Source organism: Chamaea fasciata, unplaced genomic scaffold, assembly GCF_029207755.1.
Source record: "Chamaea fasciata isolate MVZ Bird 193981 ecotype frontalis unplaced genomic scaffold, bChaFas1.0.hap1 SCAF_3, whole genome shotgun sequence".
NCBI classification, from domain to species: domain Eukaryota; kingdom Metazoa; phylum Chordata; class Aves; order Passeriformes; family Sylviidae; genus Chamaea; species Chamaea fasciata.
In genome coordinates, this window is record NW_027094088.1 from 8,360,258 (window position 1) to 8,379,667 (window position 19,410).

The window sequence follows — 19,410 nt, forward strand, 5'->3', positions numbered from 1 at the left end:
TACTCTTGTTTAACTTTAGGGAAGTTACAGTGATCTTTACCCTGACTCAGATGATTCAAGTGAAGATCAAATAGAAAACAGTAAAAACACGTGGAGCTGCAAGGTTTGTTTTTCCTACAGTATTCCATGGTAACTAAGACAGTTTTTCAAGAGAGATATAAAATAAAAACCCATGTAAAACATTTATCCTAAAGTATTTTATCTAAATTTTAGTGATAACATTTGGAAGTTTTTCTGTGTTATCAGGCTTGTAAATTTGTCTTAGCCATGTACAAGTATTTCATTTGTTTTCATAAAATATCAAGCTGAACAATTTATAATTTCTTTATTAATTTATAAAGCTTAGGTTGGTATCTAACTGATCTTAATGGTATTTCTCTATCTGCTTTTTCTCACGTTGGTTCCATGATATACTTACAGTTTGTTGCTGCTGGAGGGCTCCAACAGTTACTGGAAATTTTCAATTCTGGAATCCTAGAGCCTAAGGAACAGGAATCATGGACTGTGGTAAGTGTTCATTCAACCTTTCTCTCCAGAAGAACTTTGCTGTTACTTGTAAAGGATTTTAATACTTTGAGCCTTGTTACAGTTATCTTTCTGTTGTGAAATAGATTCATTCTCTGATTGAAACCACCAGAGTCTATGTAGTAGCATCTTTTTTTTTGAATATTTTATATTCCTGGAAGAGTTTATTTTAAAAAAGAAAGTGTATATATATACTTCTGCTTTTTTTTATGTTTTAAACCCACCCTTCCTGTTTTTCTATGGATTTTGGGGAGAGTTGTCCATTCTTAAAATTATAAAACTTAAAATTGTAGCTCATGGAACCCTGGAGGGAAAAAAACCTGGATTTCTTCCTCAGGAATGATTGCGACTGCATTGATATTTCTATAACAGATCATACTTCTTTAAAGAAGTCAAAAGTAGCCAAACAAGAATGGAGAATTTATTTTTGCTCTTTTTCCTACCTTTTTTGGGGAAGGTTGTTACTTGGAAAATTATTTATTATAGTCTGTTAAAAGCAGTAATCTGTTAATTATCTTTCCCTTGTCTAAGAGGCCAAGAAATACCATTTTCCCTTGCTGTCAGTGAGACAATCAGCATAGTGGCTGTGGTATTAATAAAGACACTTTTCAATAATGAACATTTTATATAAGAATGACTAATAATCATCTTTTTCATTATTAATCTGTCATTAGTTTGAGCTAAATTCAAGTTACTTCTAGTTTTTTATCCTGTATACCTTGCTGAGGTTTTTCAGTTGAAAATTCCATGGCAGGCATTGACTTATATGTAAAATAAATTCCTCAAAATTGAAGATTACTTTTCCTTCCCCTTCCTAGTGGCAGCTGGACTGTCTTGCATGCTTGCTGAAGCTGATCTGCCAGTTTGCAGTGGACCCCTCAGATCTGGATTTGGCTTATCACGATGTCTTTGCCTGGTCTGGGGTAGCAGAGAGCCACAGGAAAAGGACGTGGCCGGGCAAATCCAGGAAGACAACAAGTGACCACGTGAAGGGCCTTCATATCCCTCGGCTGACAGAGGTAGGAGACACACAGAGGTTCTGTGAGCTTTAGAAAATTGCTCCTTTTCTAAAAGAGAAGATGTGAAGTCCTTATTTTAGTAATAAAATCATGTAGTGGAGAAGTTAGTAGTACCAATTGGTATCAATTATATAATTGTTCTCTTACTTGTTCTCTAGAAAAGGATTTGAATAGCTTTAAACCTGGCAACCGAACGGTGTTTTGGTGATTGGTGAATACATTAATTGGGAACTCAGAATTCCAGTGCTTTGTCTCTGTTTCTTAGATTTTGTTTCCTAAATTATCAGTTCTTTCTTACAATAGCTTATTACTATTAATTTATGGTTATAACATGAGCTGCCCTTATCCATGCTAAATCCATTTTGGATTCCTTTAGTAAACACTAAAATAACTTCATTAGGGATATTTGAGTGAGTAGGAACTTACCTGCAGCTGTAAACCTTCCTGCCAGATTCCTGCTTGCTGATTTCCTAAAGCAGGCCAAGCACGTGGAATATTTTGGCATCAGGGAAACATTCAGTGTAAATCGACTTTCTTGGGCACAGGACCAGCTGTGACTGCCAAAAAGCGCAGGTCTGAACTCTGAGCTGGAGCCAAAGTTCTCTTCTGTTATACCTGGAAAGACCTTAACTATTCTATAAATATCAACCATTTTTGACGAAACAAATCCCTAAATCACCAGGGCTACAGGGAACTTACCAAGTGTATTGCATTTTTTAACATGCAATTGCTGCTGTCACTTCCTCTAAGTGGTTTTAGATTTTTAATTGTCAGTTGGTTAATATTTTTGCTGGTTGTGGATTTGATATTTAAATATTTTAAGATTTTCTTCAGACTTGGATTTTAAAATTCTGTGTAGTCTGTCAGGTTTACTAAAGTTGAATATTTTAGGAGAGTGTTTAATCAATAAAATGTGTTGATCACAGAGATAGGCAAAATTTAAGTGTCCAACCTCATTCTCGGCCCTATCTCCTCAAACCTAAGGTTTTTAAAAGGCTGTGAATAGTTTGTTTAAAAAAGATACCAAGTTTTTACTGAAAGGACTGAATAAATGGTTGATTTTCCTATTCAGTTGAATTGTCTTCCTTAGAGAACGAAATGTTAACATCTAGACCTAGTCAGTGAAACATGAGATTTTAGCTGTACTTTAATAAGACCAGTAAATTGTTAACTGTGAAGATGCTGTGATTTGCCTTTGGCGCTTCCTCCTCTGCACAGGTGGGTTTATTTAGATTCACACAGTGTGTATAATTGAAAAACAGATCAAAAAGCTTGTTGTTATATTAACTTGTTTTTTTTTTTTTTTTTTCTTTCGACTTCAATTTTTAAAGGTGTTTCTTGTACTTGTCCAGGGAACCAGTTTGATTCAGCGACTTATGTCAGTTGCTTATACATATGACAACTTGGCACCTAGGTACAATATCTTTTTATTTTTGTGATAAAGCTGATCGAGTGTTGCTCATTTTCATCGCTGCTTTAGTTCACAACTCCAGGGCTCTTCCAGCTGTGGTCCCCATTGACAGCCACATCAGAAGCTGAGCTCCAGAGGCTGTAGACTTGCTTTTCTTAGTCACCTCCTGCGGTGGCAGAGAGGAGAGGGGTGAGAACTCTGTGGTCAGGGTGTAAGGCATGGAGGTATAAATTATATATGACATAAATTCTCATGCCAAAATCCCTTCTTCATTTTCTCCAGAGCATTCTCAATTTCAAGGCAGCGTAAAGGAGAAATTAAAATAAATTCACTTTCATGTTGCTTAGTCGTCTGCCAGTTTTGACTTATTTTTTCCATCCTGCTGATACTGAAGGCAAAATCTGACCTATTGGAGATTTTGGTACTGTTGCCTTTTTGTCCTGAGAAAAGCAATTCTGTGTGAGGCTGCATTGTGGCAGTCAGACTGATGCTGGGGAGGTCAGGTTTTTGCTACATTGGTGTTGTGGAATTGATTCCAAGTGATGGATAGTTTTTATCATAAAAACTATCATGATGGATAGTTGTTTTACCATATTCTTAAAAGATTGTTAAGGACATTCAGAACATTTCCAGTCTGCAAGTGTGCTTAACTTTGACCTTTAGTTGAGTTGCAGGAATAATTTTTAAGTATATATGCTGTATTTTTGGTTTCGTAACCTTTTATTGTAGTTAATAAAAATGGAAACGAATAAATATAAACATTTGAAATTTGCAAATGTTTATGCAGAGTGTGGTTCCTTTATGAGGAAAACTAGATTTCTTCTGTATGGGTCAGTGCTTAGCTCTGACATCTCTATTTTGGATAAAATAAAGGGACTGTGGGTACTTTCCTTGACTTTTAATCTTGTCGTCAGTAAAGCTTTATGGGGGTGACTTGAAGGTTTGCATAATTTTATTATTGTTACTAATTTTGAATATTGCAGTCCTTTTAAGATGAATGATTTTCCAGTGGTTACTTAAGAGTAACTATGTTGTGCCTTGTGTGTACTTGTATTTCTGAGTGATAATCTGTTACGTTCTGTGACAAAATTCAAATGATTTTCTCTTCTTCCCATCAGGGTGTTGAAGGCTCAGTCTGATCACAGGTCAAGGCATGAAGGTCAGTGCTGCAAAACAGCTCTGTCAGGAACTAATAATAGGGACAGTAAATTGATGATAATTTATGATCTTGATTAAGTCCACCATAAGAGTGCTGGAAAATCGTTTTATTCCACGGAAATATCCATGGTTTCTGAGTGAAATCCAGTCCGGGTTTTCCCCTGAGCTAATTTCGGGCCTAAATCCAGTCCGGGTTTTCTCCCCAGTCTGGATTCAGGGTGAAATCAGGTCGCGGTTATTCCCCGATCCAGTTTCCAGGGGAAATCCAGTCCATGTTTTCCCCAATCCAGATTTTCTGTTAAATCCCATCCAGGTTTTTCCCTGAGCCACTTTCCCAGGTGAAATCTGGTCAGATTTTCCTTCAGTCCTAATTCCAGGTGAAATCCAGTCCAGTTTTCCTTCAGTCCTGATTCCAGGTGAAATCCGGTCCAGTTTTCCTTCAGTCCTGATTCCGGGTGAAACCCCGTCTGAGTTTTCTCCTGATCAAGTTTCCCAGAGAATTCCTGTGTGGGTTTTTCCTGCTCCTGTTTCTGGCTGAAATCTCATCCAGATTTTCCCGATCCACTTCCCAGACTAAATCCCATCTGGATTTTCCCCTCATTCCTGCTCCCACTTCTGATTCCCAAACTTTATCTAAGCCTAGGAAGGGGGAAAATTCAATTTTATTTTGGGAGTGAAGCTGGGGTAGGGGTTGGAAGCATCTTCTGCTCAGTGAGCTTTTCCATGGGCAGCAGCTGCTTCCCTCTTACCGAAATATTTCTTATTGTGCTTGTGGCAGAAATTCCATGTGAGAATTTTCAGCTCAAGCTACATCCATGAGGAGAACAGCAAATTCAGACAAATCCCATACAGCACTTTATCCTGCATCAATACCAATGACAGAGGTATCCAGGCAGGATCCTATCAAAATGCAACACTTCGCAAAGAAGAAAATAAGAAATTCAGGTGGAAGTTCAGGAGAAGACGAGGGGACTCCCAGGAGTAAAACTCTTGTTGCACCTGAAAAATTGAAATTAGATCTTATTCTAAGAGTAGATTTCTTTATTCTGCCAAGAGGAAAAGCTTCATTGGCAAGACAGGTGGGATCCTATCCCATTAAAAGCTGCCCTGGACACCCTTGGACACATCTGTAATTGGGTGTTCAGGCCTTGTTTACTGGGAGCAAATCCCAGTAGATACTGGCCCCAGAAATTGCCGTCTTTGCGTGTCTGTGCTTGGCCTCTTGCTGCTGGCAGTCTCTCTCCTAAATAATGAAAGACGAAGAATGGTTTCTCCATTGATAATTCCTTTTAAAAATATGGGGTATTTGAAAGTGTAGTCCTTGAAAGCATACTGGCCTTATTAGAGGGAAGGTGACACTGGCTGGAGTCTGAAGCACTGCAAAATACTCACTCTTGCTCTAATTTCCTTACAAAGACACTAAGAATTTCCAAAGGGGGCTACAAGATGTTTGCAAGGGAACTTTTGTTTGAGGCAACACAGATGTAGCCACATAAATTAGTACAAAACAGGAAATAAGTGTGAAGATATGATGCAAAGCACCAGCTCACAGTTTAAAAAGGATTTTGGAAAGGACTGTGCTCCTCACTGGTAATATTTCATCTAATTGGATGGTCGTCATTAGTACAGTGGTCAGTATTTAATAAGCGTATTGATAAAACTCTGGGGTTTTTTTGTATCCTAAGTGCCAAGAAAAAATTTGTCTTTCCTGTTAGTGTGACTGAAATAAATGTCATTTTGGACTGTGCAACCCTTCTACCCAAAAAGCTTTTGCTGTTGCTTACAGTGGGGTTTCTCTCCTCCTCTTCCAGTCACTCACTATTCCATGTGGCTCTTGGTGAGCTGGGCTCACTGCTGCTCTTTGGTGAAGTCCAGTCTGGCCGACAGTGACCACTTGCAAGACTGGCTCAAGAAACTCACCCTTCTTATTCCAGAGGTATGGTAATGGGGAGATTGTTGCATTACTAATTAGTGTCATTAACTTTGGGTTGCCAATAAATTCAAGACATGCCTTTTCCTGCTAAAAGTAGCAAGATCTGCTTCAGGTACTTGCAGTGCTGTGTAAGAAGTGATCGTTGGAAGGTGGCACGTCTGTTGTCGGTGGCAAACCAGGTTATAAACTCTCACCTTTCTCCTTGACTTCTGTTTGAAGGTCATTTTTTCATTGCAGTTTGTTAAAAAATTCTGGGTAATTTGTTGAAATTTCTGGGTGATGCCATCTGACTTGAATTAGCTTAGATGTACTTCCCCCATTATGTTTTTTACATTATTATATATTTTTTTTACTATTTATTTTTCTAACATTAGAATCACAAAGTGAGGCGAATGAGAATTGATACAAAAATCTTTGTCATGACCAAAGCTTTGTCTAGTTTTAAGTAATTTTTTGTCATATAATAAAGGCTTAAAAATTGCATCAGTTATATTCACAGTAGAATTTTTTTGTATTTACTGGTAATTGCTTAAAGGTGCAAGGTGGACCTTATATGAGAATCCTTATCTGCTGCTCTGTTACTCAAGCACAGAAAAAGCTTACAGGCTGGCTCCATTGAAAATCCTTGAAAATGAACGAGTGCAAACTTCCAAAGCTTGATTAGACTGTGGGTATTTTTCTTAATAAAAGAAAGAAGAAAATAGTTCTTCTGGTGAAATTAAATTAATTAGTAGTTATGAATGAGTAAGGGTAAATTCAGGATTACATAGATATCCTTGATTTGGCAGATGCGATAATTTCTATTCTAGTCTCTGTAATCATTCCCATAGAAAATACATGACTGGAGACACAGGGCACAGACAAATTATCTTTTTACTTAGTGTAGTGTATTTTGCATTTTTCTGTAAGCAGTTTAAATGCACGTTCTTTGTAATACCTGTTCTAGAAAGACACATTCAACCCTGATAACCTCAAAGATATTATGAGGGGAATTCATCTACCTATGAAAGAAAAACGTACAAAAGAAAAAGTCTTCCGAATAATGTGTGTAATCATGTAATTTTATTATTTTTCCTAGACTGCAGTTCGCCACGAGTCTTGCAATGGTTTGTACAAATTATCTCTCTCTGGCCTGGATGGGGGAGACTCAATCAATCGCTCCTTTCTGCTGCTGGCTGCATCGACCTTGTTAAAATTTCTCCCTGATGCTCAAGCTCTGAAACCAATTAGGGTAAGGATTTAAGAACTGACAAGACTTTCTCAAAGATAAATTTAAATATACTTTTTTAAATATAAAACCTAAAAATGATAGCACATTGTCATTGTGTCTGACATACTGTTTCAGATACACAGAGAGATGAAGGCTTTTGGTGTAGATGTTCCAGAAACTTTCCAAGAGTGGTTAAATTGTGACACTGCAGTAATTTACAGCTTGGCTGTGCCTGGAGAAATGCAGAACAGCTTTTAGGAAGTGCTCTTGTTCTTAAATTTCAATGTCCACGTGCACGGATATTTAAAAAAAAGGTTAAATTAAAACAAGCCACAGAAGATTTTGCAATATTTATCTCTTTTTTCAGGAGAGTTCAAAATTAGAGATGTATTACCTAATTGAAATCAGCCCAAGTTTCTCATGTTCTGTCCAGTCTAATCCTGAATATTTTTGGGATTTGCAGTGGTTGGGATGAACTCCACAGTACTCTACAAATCTTTTACAGGTCAGGTAGATCTTCCAGGCGGTTTTTCAAGAAAATTAATAAATATTGCGGAAGAAAAACAGAGCACACACTGTTACCGTTGTAAAATGCGTTGTTTTTATACTTACCTTAGAGGCTTGAAGAAAGTAATACTCTTGTAACACAGTTACTGGCTTCACTGTGGTTTTTTAGTATAGTTATTTTGTCTTCTACTTCAGAACAAAAGCAATTTCTTTCCACAGATAGAGGATTATGAAGAGGAAACTGTGCTGCGACCTGGTTGTAAGGAGTATTTTTGGCTGCTGTGCAAACTGATTGATAACATTCATGTCAAAGATGCAAGTCAGGTGGGTTTGCCTTGCATTCATACCAATGTTTACTGCTTTTACTTTGTGTCTTCAGACATTTTTTCTGCTGTGAGCAGCTCTTGGATGTTTTCCATCTCTCAGTTTACTCTGATGTGTATTTAGTAGCTCTTGGAAGCTTCAGGTGGTGACTGTGCAGGGTCAAGAGAGGGGGGTTGTTATAACACACAAACAAAGTGAACTTAGACGAAGGTCACAGATGTGGGAATACTGTAATTATCTGTGAGATTCATTGTTGATAATTCCAGTGTGTTCCAAGGAGGAGCTAATCAAGTATTTGATTAAAGCTAAAGGAGTTAAATTCAGTTAACAGCCTTTTGGTGTAAGTCGGATAACTTACCTTAGAACATGCTTGAAAATGTGTTCTAATTATCTCTGTTTTCCTGTGTGCAGTAATAAAATTTCCTCCAAAAGAAGTTCATAACTATTTCTCATTTGTATTCCATTTTCTTTATTTTGAATCAGACAACCCTGCTTGATTTAGACGCACTAGCGAGACACCTTGCTGACTGCATCCGGAGGTGAGCTTTGCCCACAGGAATTTCACTCGGAATTTGCATTGTGTTTATTGTTAGTGGGGCATAGCTATGACATTCCTTCTCTCCCTGTATGTGCATATCCAGCAGAGAAATCCTTGACCATCAGGATGGGAACATAGAGGATGATGGGCTCACAGGACTGCTTCGCCTTGCAACGAGTGTTATTAAGCACAAACCACCCTTCAAATTTTCTCGGGAAGGCCAGGTGAGAAGGACACTGCAAGACCACTGAGAGATCAAAATAGGACCTTTTTTACCACATTTTGATTGCAGGGCTCAGTATGTGGAAGTATGTCATATTCTAGCCTTAGGATGATGGACAAACCCACACATATTCCTTTATTAAAAAGTGGTACATACAGTTCTTTCCCTTCCTGTGTGATTCCAGGATAGAATTCTTTCATCCCTGAAGTTTTATGTGTTTTCATTTATTATCTTTAAATGTTTTACTATTGATCAGCACTAACTGGTTTGAGTCCTTGACAACGGCTGATTTTGACCAGATCCTGGGCAGTCTGATCTAAAAGTAACATTTAAGGTCTACACCTGTGCAGTGGGAGATCTGGTACAAGATTATTACATTCCACCTTTACTTGTAAGGTGGGAAAGTGGTGAGGCAGGGGAAGCTGCTAGAAAACTTACTTTATCCTTGAGAACTGCATTGTCTTAAAAAAAAAAAAAAGGCAAATTGTGTGTAAAAAAACTGATTTAGACTGATGGTTTTTTTCTGTAGACTCTACAGAACTTATTATTGGGCCTTTTCAGCTGAAAAGTAGGCCCTGGTGTCTAATGATGTTGTCTATACCTTGTCTGTTTATTCTGTTACCATAAAACGGCCCTGAAGGTAATTTGATTGTCCAAATGTGACATTGCTGACAGCATTTTAAAAGACTGTTTCTGTTGTTCTACTGGATAAGTGTATTTTACTCACAGAGAGCTTGCAGATTAAATTAGAGTAAGAATTCAATTCACAGAGTGCAGCGTGGAGTAGGATGTGGAAATTAAAATACAGGTATGCAAAGGTCAGATTTATGTAGTTTGGATGTATGGAAAGCTTAAGAAGAGCTTGAGAAACTAGTCTGAAAAGTTACTGAAAATCCATGCTAGTTTGTCAAGTTATCGGTCATAAAACCAATCTTATTTTGTTATTCTTTTCCAATTGACGTGTTCCTCTTTAGACTATGATATGGTTACAGTGCACTTAATGCAGTATAAGTTGTTGAAATTTGTAATTCAGAGCTTGTATTCAAGTCAGAAAGTTCTGCAGGATAGAGGTTCAGAAAGTCTACAGAAGTTCCTAGAAAATTCTTAGTATGTAATTTATCTTTTAAGAATACATTCAAGCTGCTAAATGTCCCAATTTAACTGTTTTCCAGGAGTTTCTGAGGGACATCTTCAATCTCCTGTTCTTGCTGCCCAGTCTGAAGGACAGACAACAGCCAAAGTGCAAGTCCCACTCCTCCAGGGCTGCTGCTTATGACTTACTGGTGGAAATGGTGAAAGGCTCTGTGGAAAACTACAGGCTGCTCCACAACTGGGTCATGGCACAGCACATGCAGTGTAAGAACCTTAGGCACAGCCAGCTTTGGAGTGTTTCACGGCCTCTAGCACTGCTCTGGGAATTCCACTCTGTAGCTCTGCTGTTTGTCCCCCGTCACCTGGGGTACTGTCACACAAGTGTTGGCATCTTTTGCTCACCTACCAAGTTAAATCCCATAATACTTTTTGTATCTTCTGTTCTTAAATGTGGGTCATTTAGAGTGTGTGGTCCTGTAAAATGACATGTACACACACAGGTAACATTGGATTTTACATGTTTCACCCTCTGGTGCTGGATTTTAATTTCCCTTTTTTCTTTCTAACATAAACCATGGAATATTTATACGTAAATCAAAGCATAGAAAGCACATGGAGATACTGGAGTTACGAACAGCCCTGTCATGTTTTCAGAGCCTCTGGTATCATTGTAGTTGACTTCAGTCTGTACCCAGATACCTGCATAAAGCAGTTTTGCTGTGCCTCTTGGCTTCCATGCTTCCTGCCTTTTGGAACCACAGTTCCTATGTATAATATGGGAGTCACCAAAATTTCAAGTTCGTTAATATTTTATCTTTGATTTGCAAATCCTCGTTATGTATTTTTAGCTTCCTAGATTTCCTTTCACGTGCTTAGTTTAAATTTCTCTTACCCGAGGTTCTGTAATTTATTATAATCTGTGGAATTGATTTCAGTGCCTTACAATTCAGCAAGCAAAAGAGAAATCTGATCATAATAATGCTTTGTGTTCTCTTCTCATATGCCTGGGGCCTTCCAAGGTCTCCTGTGCTCAGAAGAAATATTATGAAGAATATATTTTACGAAAGTATTGGATATTTATATTTGCTATGAGCGCATTATCTGCTGCTGAGGTTGTCTCTATCTCTCCAGGTGCAATCATTTGTTTTTTACAATCAGTGTTTACCTCACTCCAAATCTCAGTAATTCCTCGGTGTTGAAGTTTTCTGTAACATTTACCACGGTTGTTACTTTCTTCCAAGCACTCTTTGGTTTGTTTGTTCCATCCCAAGTTCTCCAGAGCCATCTGCTCTGTGCTCCTGCTCCATATCCAGTATTTCTCACTTGCATGAATGTTAATTTTATTACAACTGGCACAGTGCTGCTGTCTCTGTGATGTGCACCCAACACAGGACTTGTGATACTTCATTTGTTTAAGGGCTTGTTATTCCATTGATGTGATCCAGAGATTATTGAAACTGGGCTTTTCTTCTCCATTATCCCTGTAATCTATACTTGTCTTCAAAAATCTTAATCTTAGGCCTGTCCTTCCATCCTTCTTAGGAGAAACTTTAAGGGACGTATTAGAAATTTCCATCCTGTCTTTGGTTTTAATGTGTTTTCTTAACAGGGTGGGCTCCCAATTCAAATTCTTTCAGGTTGATCTTACTGAAGAGTGGATTTAGGTATCTTCAGTTGGTCGTAAAATTTCTTGCAGTGTTTCGGAGTTTTGCTTCTTTAAGGGCTGATAAAACCCTTCTGTTCAAAGAGTATGTACTTCACTTTCCTGCAAGTTTAAGATCATGGCTGTTGTTATGGATGGAGCAGGAGCATCATCAAAAGGTGGAATATAGAGAAATGCACGGTCATTCTGAGAGGAAAAAATTCAGCTTTAGTTTGCTTAAAATAGAATGTGAACATTGCAAGTTTGGTTTCAAGTTTCCCCATCTCTTCCTGAGAAAAAGCTGGTTTCTATAACAACAGTGAGGAATAAAGAAGATAGACATCAACCAGCCTCAAATTTGCCTTTCTAGTTAAGATCCATATGGAAGAAAGAAAAGTTTTATTACACAAATGAAGTCAGTCACTTAAAAAATGCCAGGGTGGGGTACACAGGGTCATCCTGAGAAAGTCCTTGTCAGATTCCTGAATGCTCTTTGTCAGATGGAAGGAGGTGAAAGATCCTCCCAGCTGCTCTGTGAAGTACAGAGAAGTCAACTGATTGCTTTGCAATTACAGCTTGATGAGCTCTAAGCAGTGATAGCTGCTGAGTCCTTACATCAGAAAGGGTGAATTAGGATGTTGTCATTCAGGGATTGCAGTTAAGGGAGGGAGTTTTGGATTACTCCACCACGCTAATGACCATCTTTAGGAGGTGAACTGTGCAGGGGAGCTTTGTTTCAACTGGCTGACCAGCCCAGGTAACCCGAGGTCACACCACTGAGATTCGTTGAAACAGGAGAATTAAACCTCTTTTTTCTCTCCTTGGACCTTCAGGGCTAATAGTTGTTTTGATGTCAATGCCGAAATGAAGATTACCACTATTATTTGTTGTGCAACAGAACGTCTGGTCTCTGAAGACCAGATATCTGGGGGTGCCAGATAGTTTCCTGAATTTCCATCTGATAGTGTGGATTGAGAAGAATCCTTAAGGAGTCTTTCATGTGTTACGAAATAATTAGGAACTTAAATTTTGCATCTTGCATCTCACATAGCTTTTAAGGATTGTAAAATAAATCCAGCCTATTTTTGAGGTATCTTTTTTCCTCTTTATCTGAACATATACTTCAGCAGAGGTACTGAATTATTTGTGGAGCCCACTGTGTTTTCAGTGAATTATATCTCTGAGGATGAATAGCAAAGCTGGATGCATTGCTGGGGTTTGTGTCCAGCTTCTTGGGTACCAAGGAAGTTTGTCTAAGCTGGTTACCATCTTCCTGGCTGGCAGATCAGAAGAATTTTCCCATTCTTCTGATTTCTTGGCAGCCATATCAGAACAAGGCTGATGAAAGAGTCACTCAGCCCTGCCAAACTTGTCTGGTGCCTCCCTGTGTAAGAAATCCATCACTACATGGTATGAAATACAGAGAAATAGAAAGCTTAGAGGAAAAGAAAATGGCTTTTTCAATCTGATTCACTTGTGCTTTGGAGAGCACAGTGAGCCCCTTGCAGTCCAAAGTGGTGTGGCAGGAAGGCTGCTGCTCTATCCAAAGATTTTAAAGATTTTCTTGAGGAATATATAATCCATTTTCCTAAAACTCAGGCACAGTCTGCCTCCTGCCTGTAAATGTACAGTGCATAACCAGATGACATTTTATTAGCGTGAACATGAAGCTTTTCGTTGTATTTCTATTTTTGCAAAGTGCACTTTGAATTTACTGTTTTCCTGCCTGTGTGATTGCTGCTTTTCACAGCTTCCCATGCCCCTTACAAGTGGGATTATTGGCCACATGATGATGTTCGTGCTGAGTGCAGGTTTGTGGGTTTAACCAACCTTGGAGCCACATGTTACTTGGCCTCCACTATTCAGCAGCTGTACATGATCCCAGAGGCCAGACAAGCAATTTTCACTGCAAAGGTGAGTGTGAAGCTTCGATAGAAATTTACATTCAAGGATCAGTACAAATATTGAAAAAAATACAGATTTGCTTCCAGAAGTTACATCTAGACAAAGAATATTTCTTCATCATTTAGTCTTCTTTTTGTGTAGTTGGATTCTTTTGCTAGTGTCTGAAGAGGTTATTTTTCTTAAATGGTGTGGTAGGTTCTTAAGGTGGCATTGAAATAAAATGTTCTAAAAATCATATTTCTGTTGCTTTTAATTAGGTTGATTCAGGTTTGGGGTTATATGAATTGTCTGTTGTTTCTTAACTGCTAATTTGTCATTTTGTTAACAAATGTTTCTTATGAATGTTTATAAAGTCCCAAAGCACATGTCTTGTGCTACCAGAAGTACAGCAGGTCCTGTAAATTATCATACATAGGTTAGCTTCCAGAAAAGCAATATTATCACTTTTATCTCTTTGTTGTAAGAGAGAAAGTATCATTTTGGTCCCTGACATCAGCAGCGCAGATAGAATGTGTGAAACACCCTAATTGGCAGTGACCTCATCGTTTTCTGTTACTGTTCATTGCTGGTACTTGTCATGTTACAAGTGATTTGCCATTTATAAATGCAAATAAAAAGCTAAATAAGAGAAGCTGCTGGTCTGCACAGGAAATACATTATGGAGAGACCTGTTCAAAGCACTCACAACCTCTGTGAATGAAAAAAAAAATTATTCCAAAAACAACGATAGTTTGTAATCCTTTCCCAGAAGCTCCTACCTGCAATTAATTTTTAGAAAGCAGAGTTATTTTTTTCTTAGGTTTAATGTTGACATGCCAAAAAAAGTGTAAAATAAGTATAAAAATTCTAAATGTAAGATAATAGGCTGTGTGTTTGTGTACACAATCATTTTTCTCTTGGTCTGTAATAAAGTAATTGGGTTTTTATTTGAGTGTTACATCTTTTTAATATATGATTTTGGAAAGTAAGAAGCAAAAAGATCAAGTCTTCTTTTATTAATTTCTGTTAGTATTCAGAAGATATGAAACACAAGACCACTCTACTGGAACTCCAGAAGATGTTTACATACCTAATGGTAGGTGTGAAAGAGGGTATTTTAGGAAGTATCCTTTAGAAAGTATCTTAAAAGTATTTTAGAGATTCTTTGTACATAGTTCAGGTGAGTCAATGAATTACAGAGGTGTTGGGGGGAGATAGACTTTCGCTGGTGTTAAAATAAGCAAGCATTTTCCTTGCTCCAATATTTAAAGATTAATCCACTGGAATACAGCAAAATTTTAAGATTGCAAGACCAAACAAACTTAAAGCAGTTCCCAGAGGTTCACTGCTGTTAAAACACTGAAACAGTTCTGAAATAATGAAAATAACCTGAGGAGAGTTGAGTGTCTTGACACTGGTTTTGTGTAAGAAATTCACTATCGCTTTGAAGACAAACGGGGAAAAGAATCTTGACTTGCAATGTCTCCCATGAATTGCAGAAATTATTAAATTAGGTGTTCACATAAGTGAAAAATAATAGAGGAACATGAAGTCATACCAAGACTTAGAATTATTTAAATCTTGAGGAAAGACTTCATTCTAGAAAAGGCAGTATATACAGGAGGAACTGTCTTGCTATACATCCTTAAAAGAGAGCAGAGTAAATAAGTCCTGCATTCCCCGAGTGCAAGGCAGTGGAATGGAGATATATTCTAAAGAATTGCTTTATACTGCAAATTCTTTTCTCTGGCTAAGCACATCCTGTTGAAAACTAGATTAAACATAGAGGAGTCTGAATGAGAATTGAGCACTTGGCAAGATTTAAGTCAGCAATGTCCAGAAATACATAAATTCAAGCTGATCTCACATTTTATGTCTGAACAGATACGCAGAAACTGCACCTGTCACATCTTCAGCCAAGATATTTTATTTTAATGATTCATTTTATGAAGTATTTACTAAACATTTCAATACTTCTTTACTAATGATATTTTACTCACTGGTATCATGATAATGGTTATCAGTTAGTTAAAAACTGAAATGCTTTGCATTTCAGCAGAAACATTTAAACATTTAAGAAACTATCCTGCCTGATAAGCATATTGTATGTAAAAGATGTCTTTTTTAAAACAGATATTCATATATGTGTGTTTGGTACATCTGTGTAACTTGAAAATAAAAATTTTTGGGTTGATTTGGTTTTGTTTGTTATCTTTTATCCAAAGGAAAGTGAATGTAAGGCCTACAACCCAAGGCCTTTCTGTAAAACCTACACCATGGATAAGCAGCCCTTGAACACTGGAGAGCAGAAGGACATGACTGAGTTCTTCACTGACCTAATAACAAAAATAGAGGAAATGTCTCCAGAACTGGTGAGTTATTAAGCGGGAGTAAAAGGGAGCTTGAAAACTTCGGGATTTGCTCAAATTTCCGTGACAGTATACATTCATTCATTCACAGAAAAACACAGTGAAAAGTTTGTTTGGAGGTGTTATCACAAACAACGTCGTTTCTTTGGTAAGTGTTCTCTGTCTTTGAAAGATTTTTTTTTTTTCTAACTTCTCGAAAAAAATTATTTCATTGCTTTTCTCTTGAATTTGTTCAGGACTGTGAGCATGTGAGTCAGACAGCTGAGGAATTCTACACAGTGAGGTGCCAGGTAGCAGATATGAAGAATATTTATGTAAGTAATGCCAGGCTGGGATGAGTCTCCTAGATCTCCGTTACAAAGGGCATGAAACACTGCCATACACTTGAAGGTGTCACTGCTTTTTATCTGCACTCTAGTTTTGGGGTGTTTTTAGGTTGACATGATGAGGTAATACAGTTTCAGTGCTGTGTGCCATCAGCTGGAGCCAACAGTAGTCATTGATTATTGTTTTACAGTCAGTTATCACCATTTACTTGTTTTAAACATGCTGTGGTCATTTTGTATGAGAATTGTAAATGTCAAAAGATTGAACCTTTATAAGGTCTACTGCGTATGAAGTTCATTTAAAGCTTACATCAGCGTAATTCTATGTTTTCAAGCCTTTTAAACAACCATTAATCCCCACACTTGAAATTTGAATTTAAAGGATTTGAATTCTTTGAGACAGCTTGGAATATTGAGTACCATTTTTATGAGTTGGTTCCTTAATTCTGTGTATGGGTTAGGAACTGGTTTTTCTGTCAAACTCTTTTCTTAGTTCAGGTGTGATAAATGTTGGGACTTTATTTTCATAACTTACGGAAATGTTAATTAAACTCGAAGTAAGATTGAAAGGGAGGGATTTGGAAAGCAGGCCATGTAAGCACTAGATATAAATATCCAAGATAAACGTTAACTCCTTTTTTGTTTGTTCCATGTAGGAATCTCTTGATGAAGTAACTATTAAAGATACCTTGGAAGGTGACAACATGTACACGTGTTCTCACTGTGGGAAGAAAGTGCGGGCTGAAAAAAGGTGTGGTTAAGAAGAAATAAATATTCTTAATGTTTCTTTTTAGTAAATCACTGAAATTCCATTTGGAATAACAGTAATCCTTTAGATTACTGGCCTGCTCTTTTATTCAGTTTATACCATGGAGGCCTGTAAGAATATGATCCCTGTGCAAATCAGAAATGAGGAGGAAATCAAATTCCCAAAATAAAAATCTCAAGTATCTTAGCAAAAAACACAGGAAAATGTTCATGACCTTTTTAAATTAAAAAACCCCAGAAATTAGTACCTTTTGAAACATTAGTCCTGGGTTTAAGATACTACATGCTTTCAAAGGTCCGTTGGTTACTCATTATGCAAGATAATTGCTTGGGTTTCATGTCACCCTGAATTTCTGAGTTAAAATCTGTAGCTTTAAAAATGTTTCCGTGTTTTCCAAAGTCTGCTTATAAAGAGAAAGTAAATTAAAATTTTATGTTTCCTCGGTATTGCAGCTAAGAAATTTCTTTGTTAGAGTTGGAAAACCTTGTTATTTTAAATGACTTGGGTGAGAGAGTAGCTTACTTGAAAATCGTTATTGCAAATTTTATGAGATTTAATGCAGGCGATGTTCTGCCTTGAAATTTGTCTTTTGGAAGATGGTAACTCCCTGCAGTGAAGGGATTTGTGTTGTTGAATTCATTCATGGCTTATTTTATGATACTATTTTAGAAAACTGGTTCCTGCCATATGAGTAGATTTGCTGTTTCTTCCAAGGTACAATGACAGCCTAAACAGAATTGTTTTATGGGCTAAATTTGACCTTCTGCTGCCAGTCAGTCTGCTCTGGGGCACTATTAAGAGCTGAATTTTATATTTATATCTTAGCAACAGATCTCCAATGTTACACTTGAAATAAATGTTTAAAATCTCTGTGAAAATACAATTCACCCTACTAAGCTTTTGTGAATCATGTTTATTTGTGATCCTTCAGGGCATGTTTTAAGAAACTACCTCGTATCTTAAGCTTCAACACCATGAGATATACATTTAATATGGTGACCATGATGAAGGAGAAAGTCAATACCCATTTTTCATTCCCTTTACGTTTGGATATGACACCCTACACTGAAGATTTCCTCATGGGAAAAAACGACAGGAAAGAAGGTTTGCTCATAAAATGGTTTCAGCAAGCTTTGGCACTCTGTCTGTGTATACACTGTGTATTTATCTGTGTATTCACTTCCTGTATACAGAACAGAGGCAAATAATATCAAACATAGCTTTAATCAACCTAAATTCCCAAAGTCATACACTGTTTTTCACATGAGAAAAATGGCCAGTTTTTGGTTTCAAATACTGTTTAATTTGAATTAATCTTATATTTGTTTGTAAAGTATGAGAGGTATTGCAAATAGTTACATAGGGTTTGTTGTTAATGTTGAAGTTTGGGTGTTTAGTAAATAACTGATTAAATATGGTGTTGAATTCTTTCAGGTTTTAAGGAAGATGGTGGATATCTGAAGGAAACTGAGAGTTATGAGTATGACCTGATTGGTGTGACAGTTCACACAGGAACAGCAGATGGGGGACATTACTACAGTTTTATCAGGGACATTGTCAATCCTCATGCTTACAAAAACAACAAATGGTGAGCTATGCCATTTATATTTCCATATTTTTAATAACTAAAGCTTGTTGGCTTTGTTAGATGCAGTTATATAGGGGATACATCTTGTGGGTTCCTCTGGAAAGCACAGGATGTTGGAATTTCGTAGTTGTAAGGATGTTAATTTATTGACCTAGGGATCAGAAGCCAGGAGAGCTGTGTGGTCCCTCAGACACGGGGATGGCAGGGAATGCTGTGCTGGCCTCAGCACAGCCAGGGATTGCTTCCTGATGGGACTAGGTTTGAATTATTTCAGTACAAAAGATTTCCTAGATTGTCCTTCCTGAAATTTGCTTGGTACCTTGGATGAGGATCCAGCTACGTTTCTGGATCTGGAATTTGGGAAAGGGAAAGGTCATGGGCATAGAAAGGAGGAGGGTCCTGCTAGGAGACAGAAGAAAGCAGGGAAGAGGGAAAAAGCTTGCTATTTTTGGATGTGATTTCTCCATTTCTCACGAGCCCTGGAATAGGAGACAAGGTTTCCTCTATCCCGTCTTCTCTAGAATAGCCAGAGCATTTCTGAAACAGAACCATCTCATGACCTAACCCCTGCTCCAGTGGGGATCCACAGCAGTGCCTCCTTGTTTGATGTTATTAGAAGGAAGCCACTTTGGGACCAGATTTGGGATCTAAACAAGACATTGGAAATTAATAATGGGAATATTTCAATCTGAGGAATCATTGGAAGTGCTCATTAGGCTTTATTTGGCCCTTGAGATGAGCAGCAGTTGTTTCAAAGCTCATTCCTGCCTTGCAGGTACCTTTTCAATGATGCTGAAGTTAAACCCTTTGATTCTGCGCAGCTCGCTTCTGAATGTTTTGGTGGAGAAATGACTGTAAGTTGTGACCTGAATTTTTATCATGTTCAACTCTT

The 19,410-nt window shown here is 37.6% G+C and overlaps 1 protein-coding gene across 8 annotated transcripts in view; it reads left to right on the forward strand.

Moving 5' to 3' along the window:
- Positions 1-19,410, forward strand: part of USP34 (ubiquitin specific peptidase 34) — a 110,886-nt gene that overhangs the window by 66,075 nt on the left and 25,401 nt on the right. For 7 of the 8 annotated variants that reach the window (XM_066177867.1, XM_066177871.1, XM_066177870.1 and 4 more), the window contains exons 32-51: positions 20-103; positions 421-507; positions 1,344-1,544; positions 2,876-2,958; positions 4,074-4,114; positions 5,925-6,049; positions 7,125-7,277; positions 7,983-8,087; positions 8,571-8,626; positions 8,729-8,849; positions 10,021-10,204; positions 13,333-13,496; positions 14,497-14,562; positions 15,692-15,838; positions 15,927-15,983; positions 16,072-16,149; positions 16,818-16,912; positions 17,862-18,034; positions 18,365-18,518; positions 19,294-19,372. In XM_066177867.1, coding sequence (XP_066033964.1) covers positions 20-103; positions 421-507; positions 1,344-1,544; positions 2,876-2,958; positions 4,074-4,114; positions 5,925-6,049; positions 7,125-7,277; positions 7,983-8,087; positions 8,571-8,626; positions 8,729-8,849; positions 10,021-10,204; positions 13,333-13,496; positions 14,497-14,562; positions 15,692-15,838; positions 15,927-15,983; positions 16,072-16,149; positions 16,818-16,912; positions 17,862-18,034; positions 18,365-18,518; positions 19,294-19,372 — 2,253 coding nt within the window. The remainder of the gene's footprint in view (positions 1-19; positions 104-420; positions 508-1,343; positions 1,545-2,875; positions 2,959-4,073; positions 4,115-5,924; positions 6,050-7,124; positions 7,278-7,982; positions 8,088-8,570; positions 8,627-8,728; positions 8,850-10,020; positions 10,205-13,332; positions 13,497-14,496; positions 14,563-15,691; positions 15,839-15,926; positions 15,984-16,071; positions 16,150-16,817; positions 16,913-17,861; positions 18,035-18,364; positions 18,519-19,293; positions 19,373-19,410) is intronic. The other variant, XM_066177869.1, reaches the window with a different exon arrangement.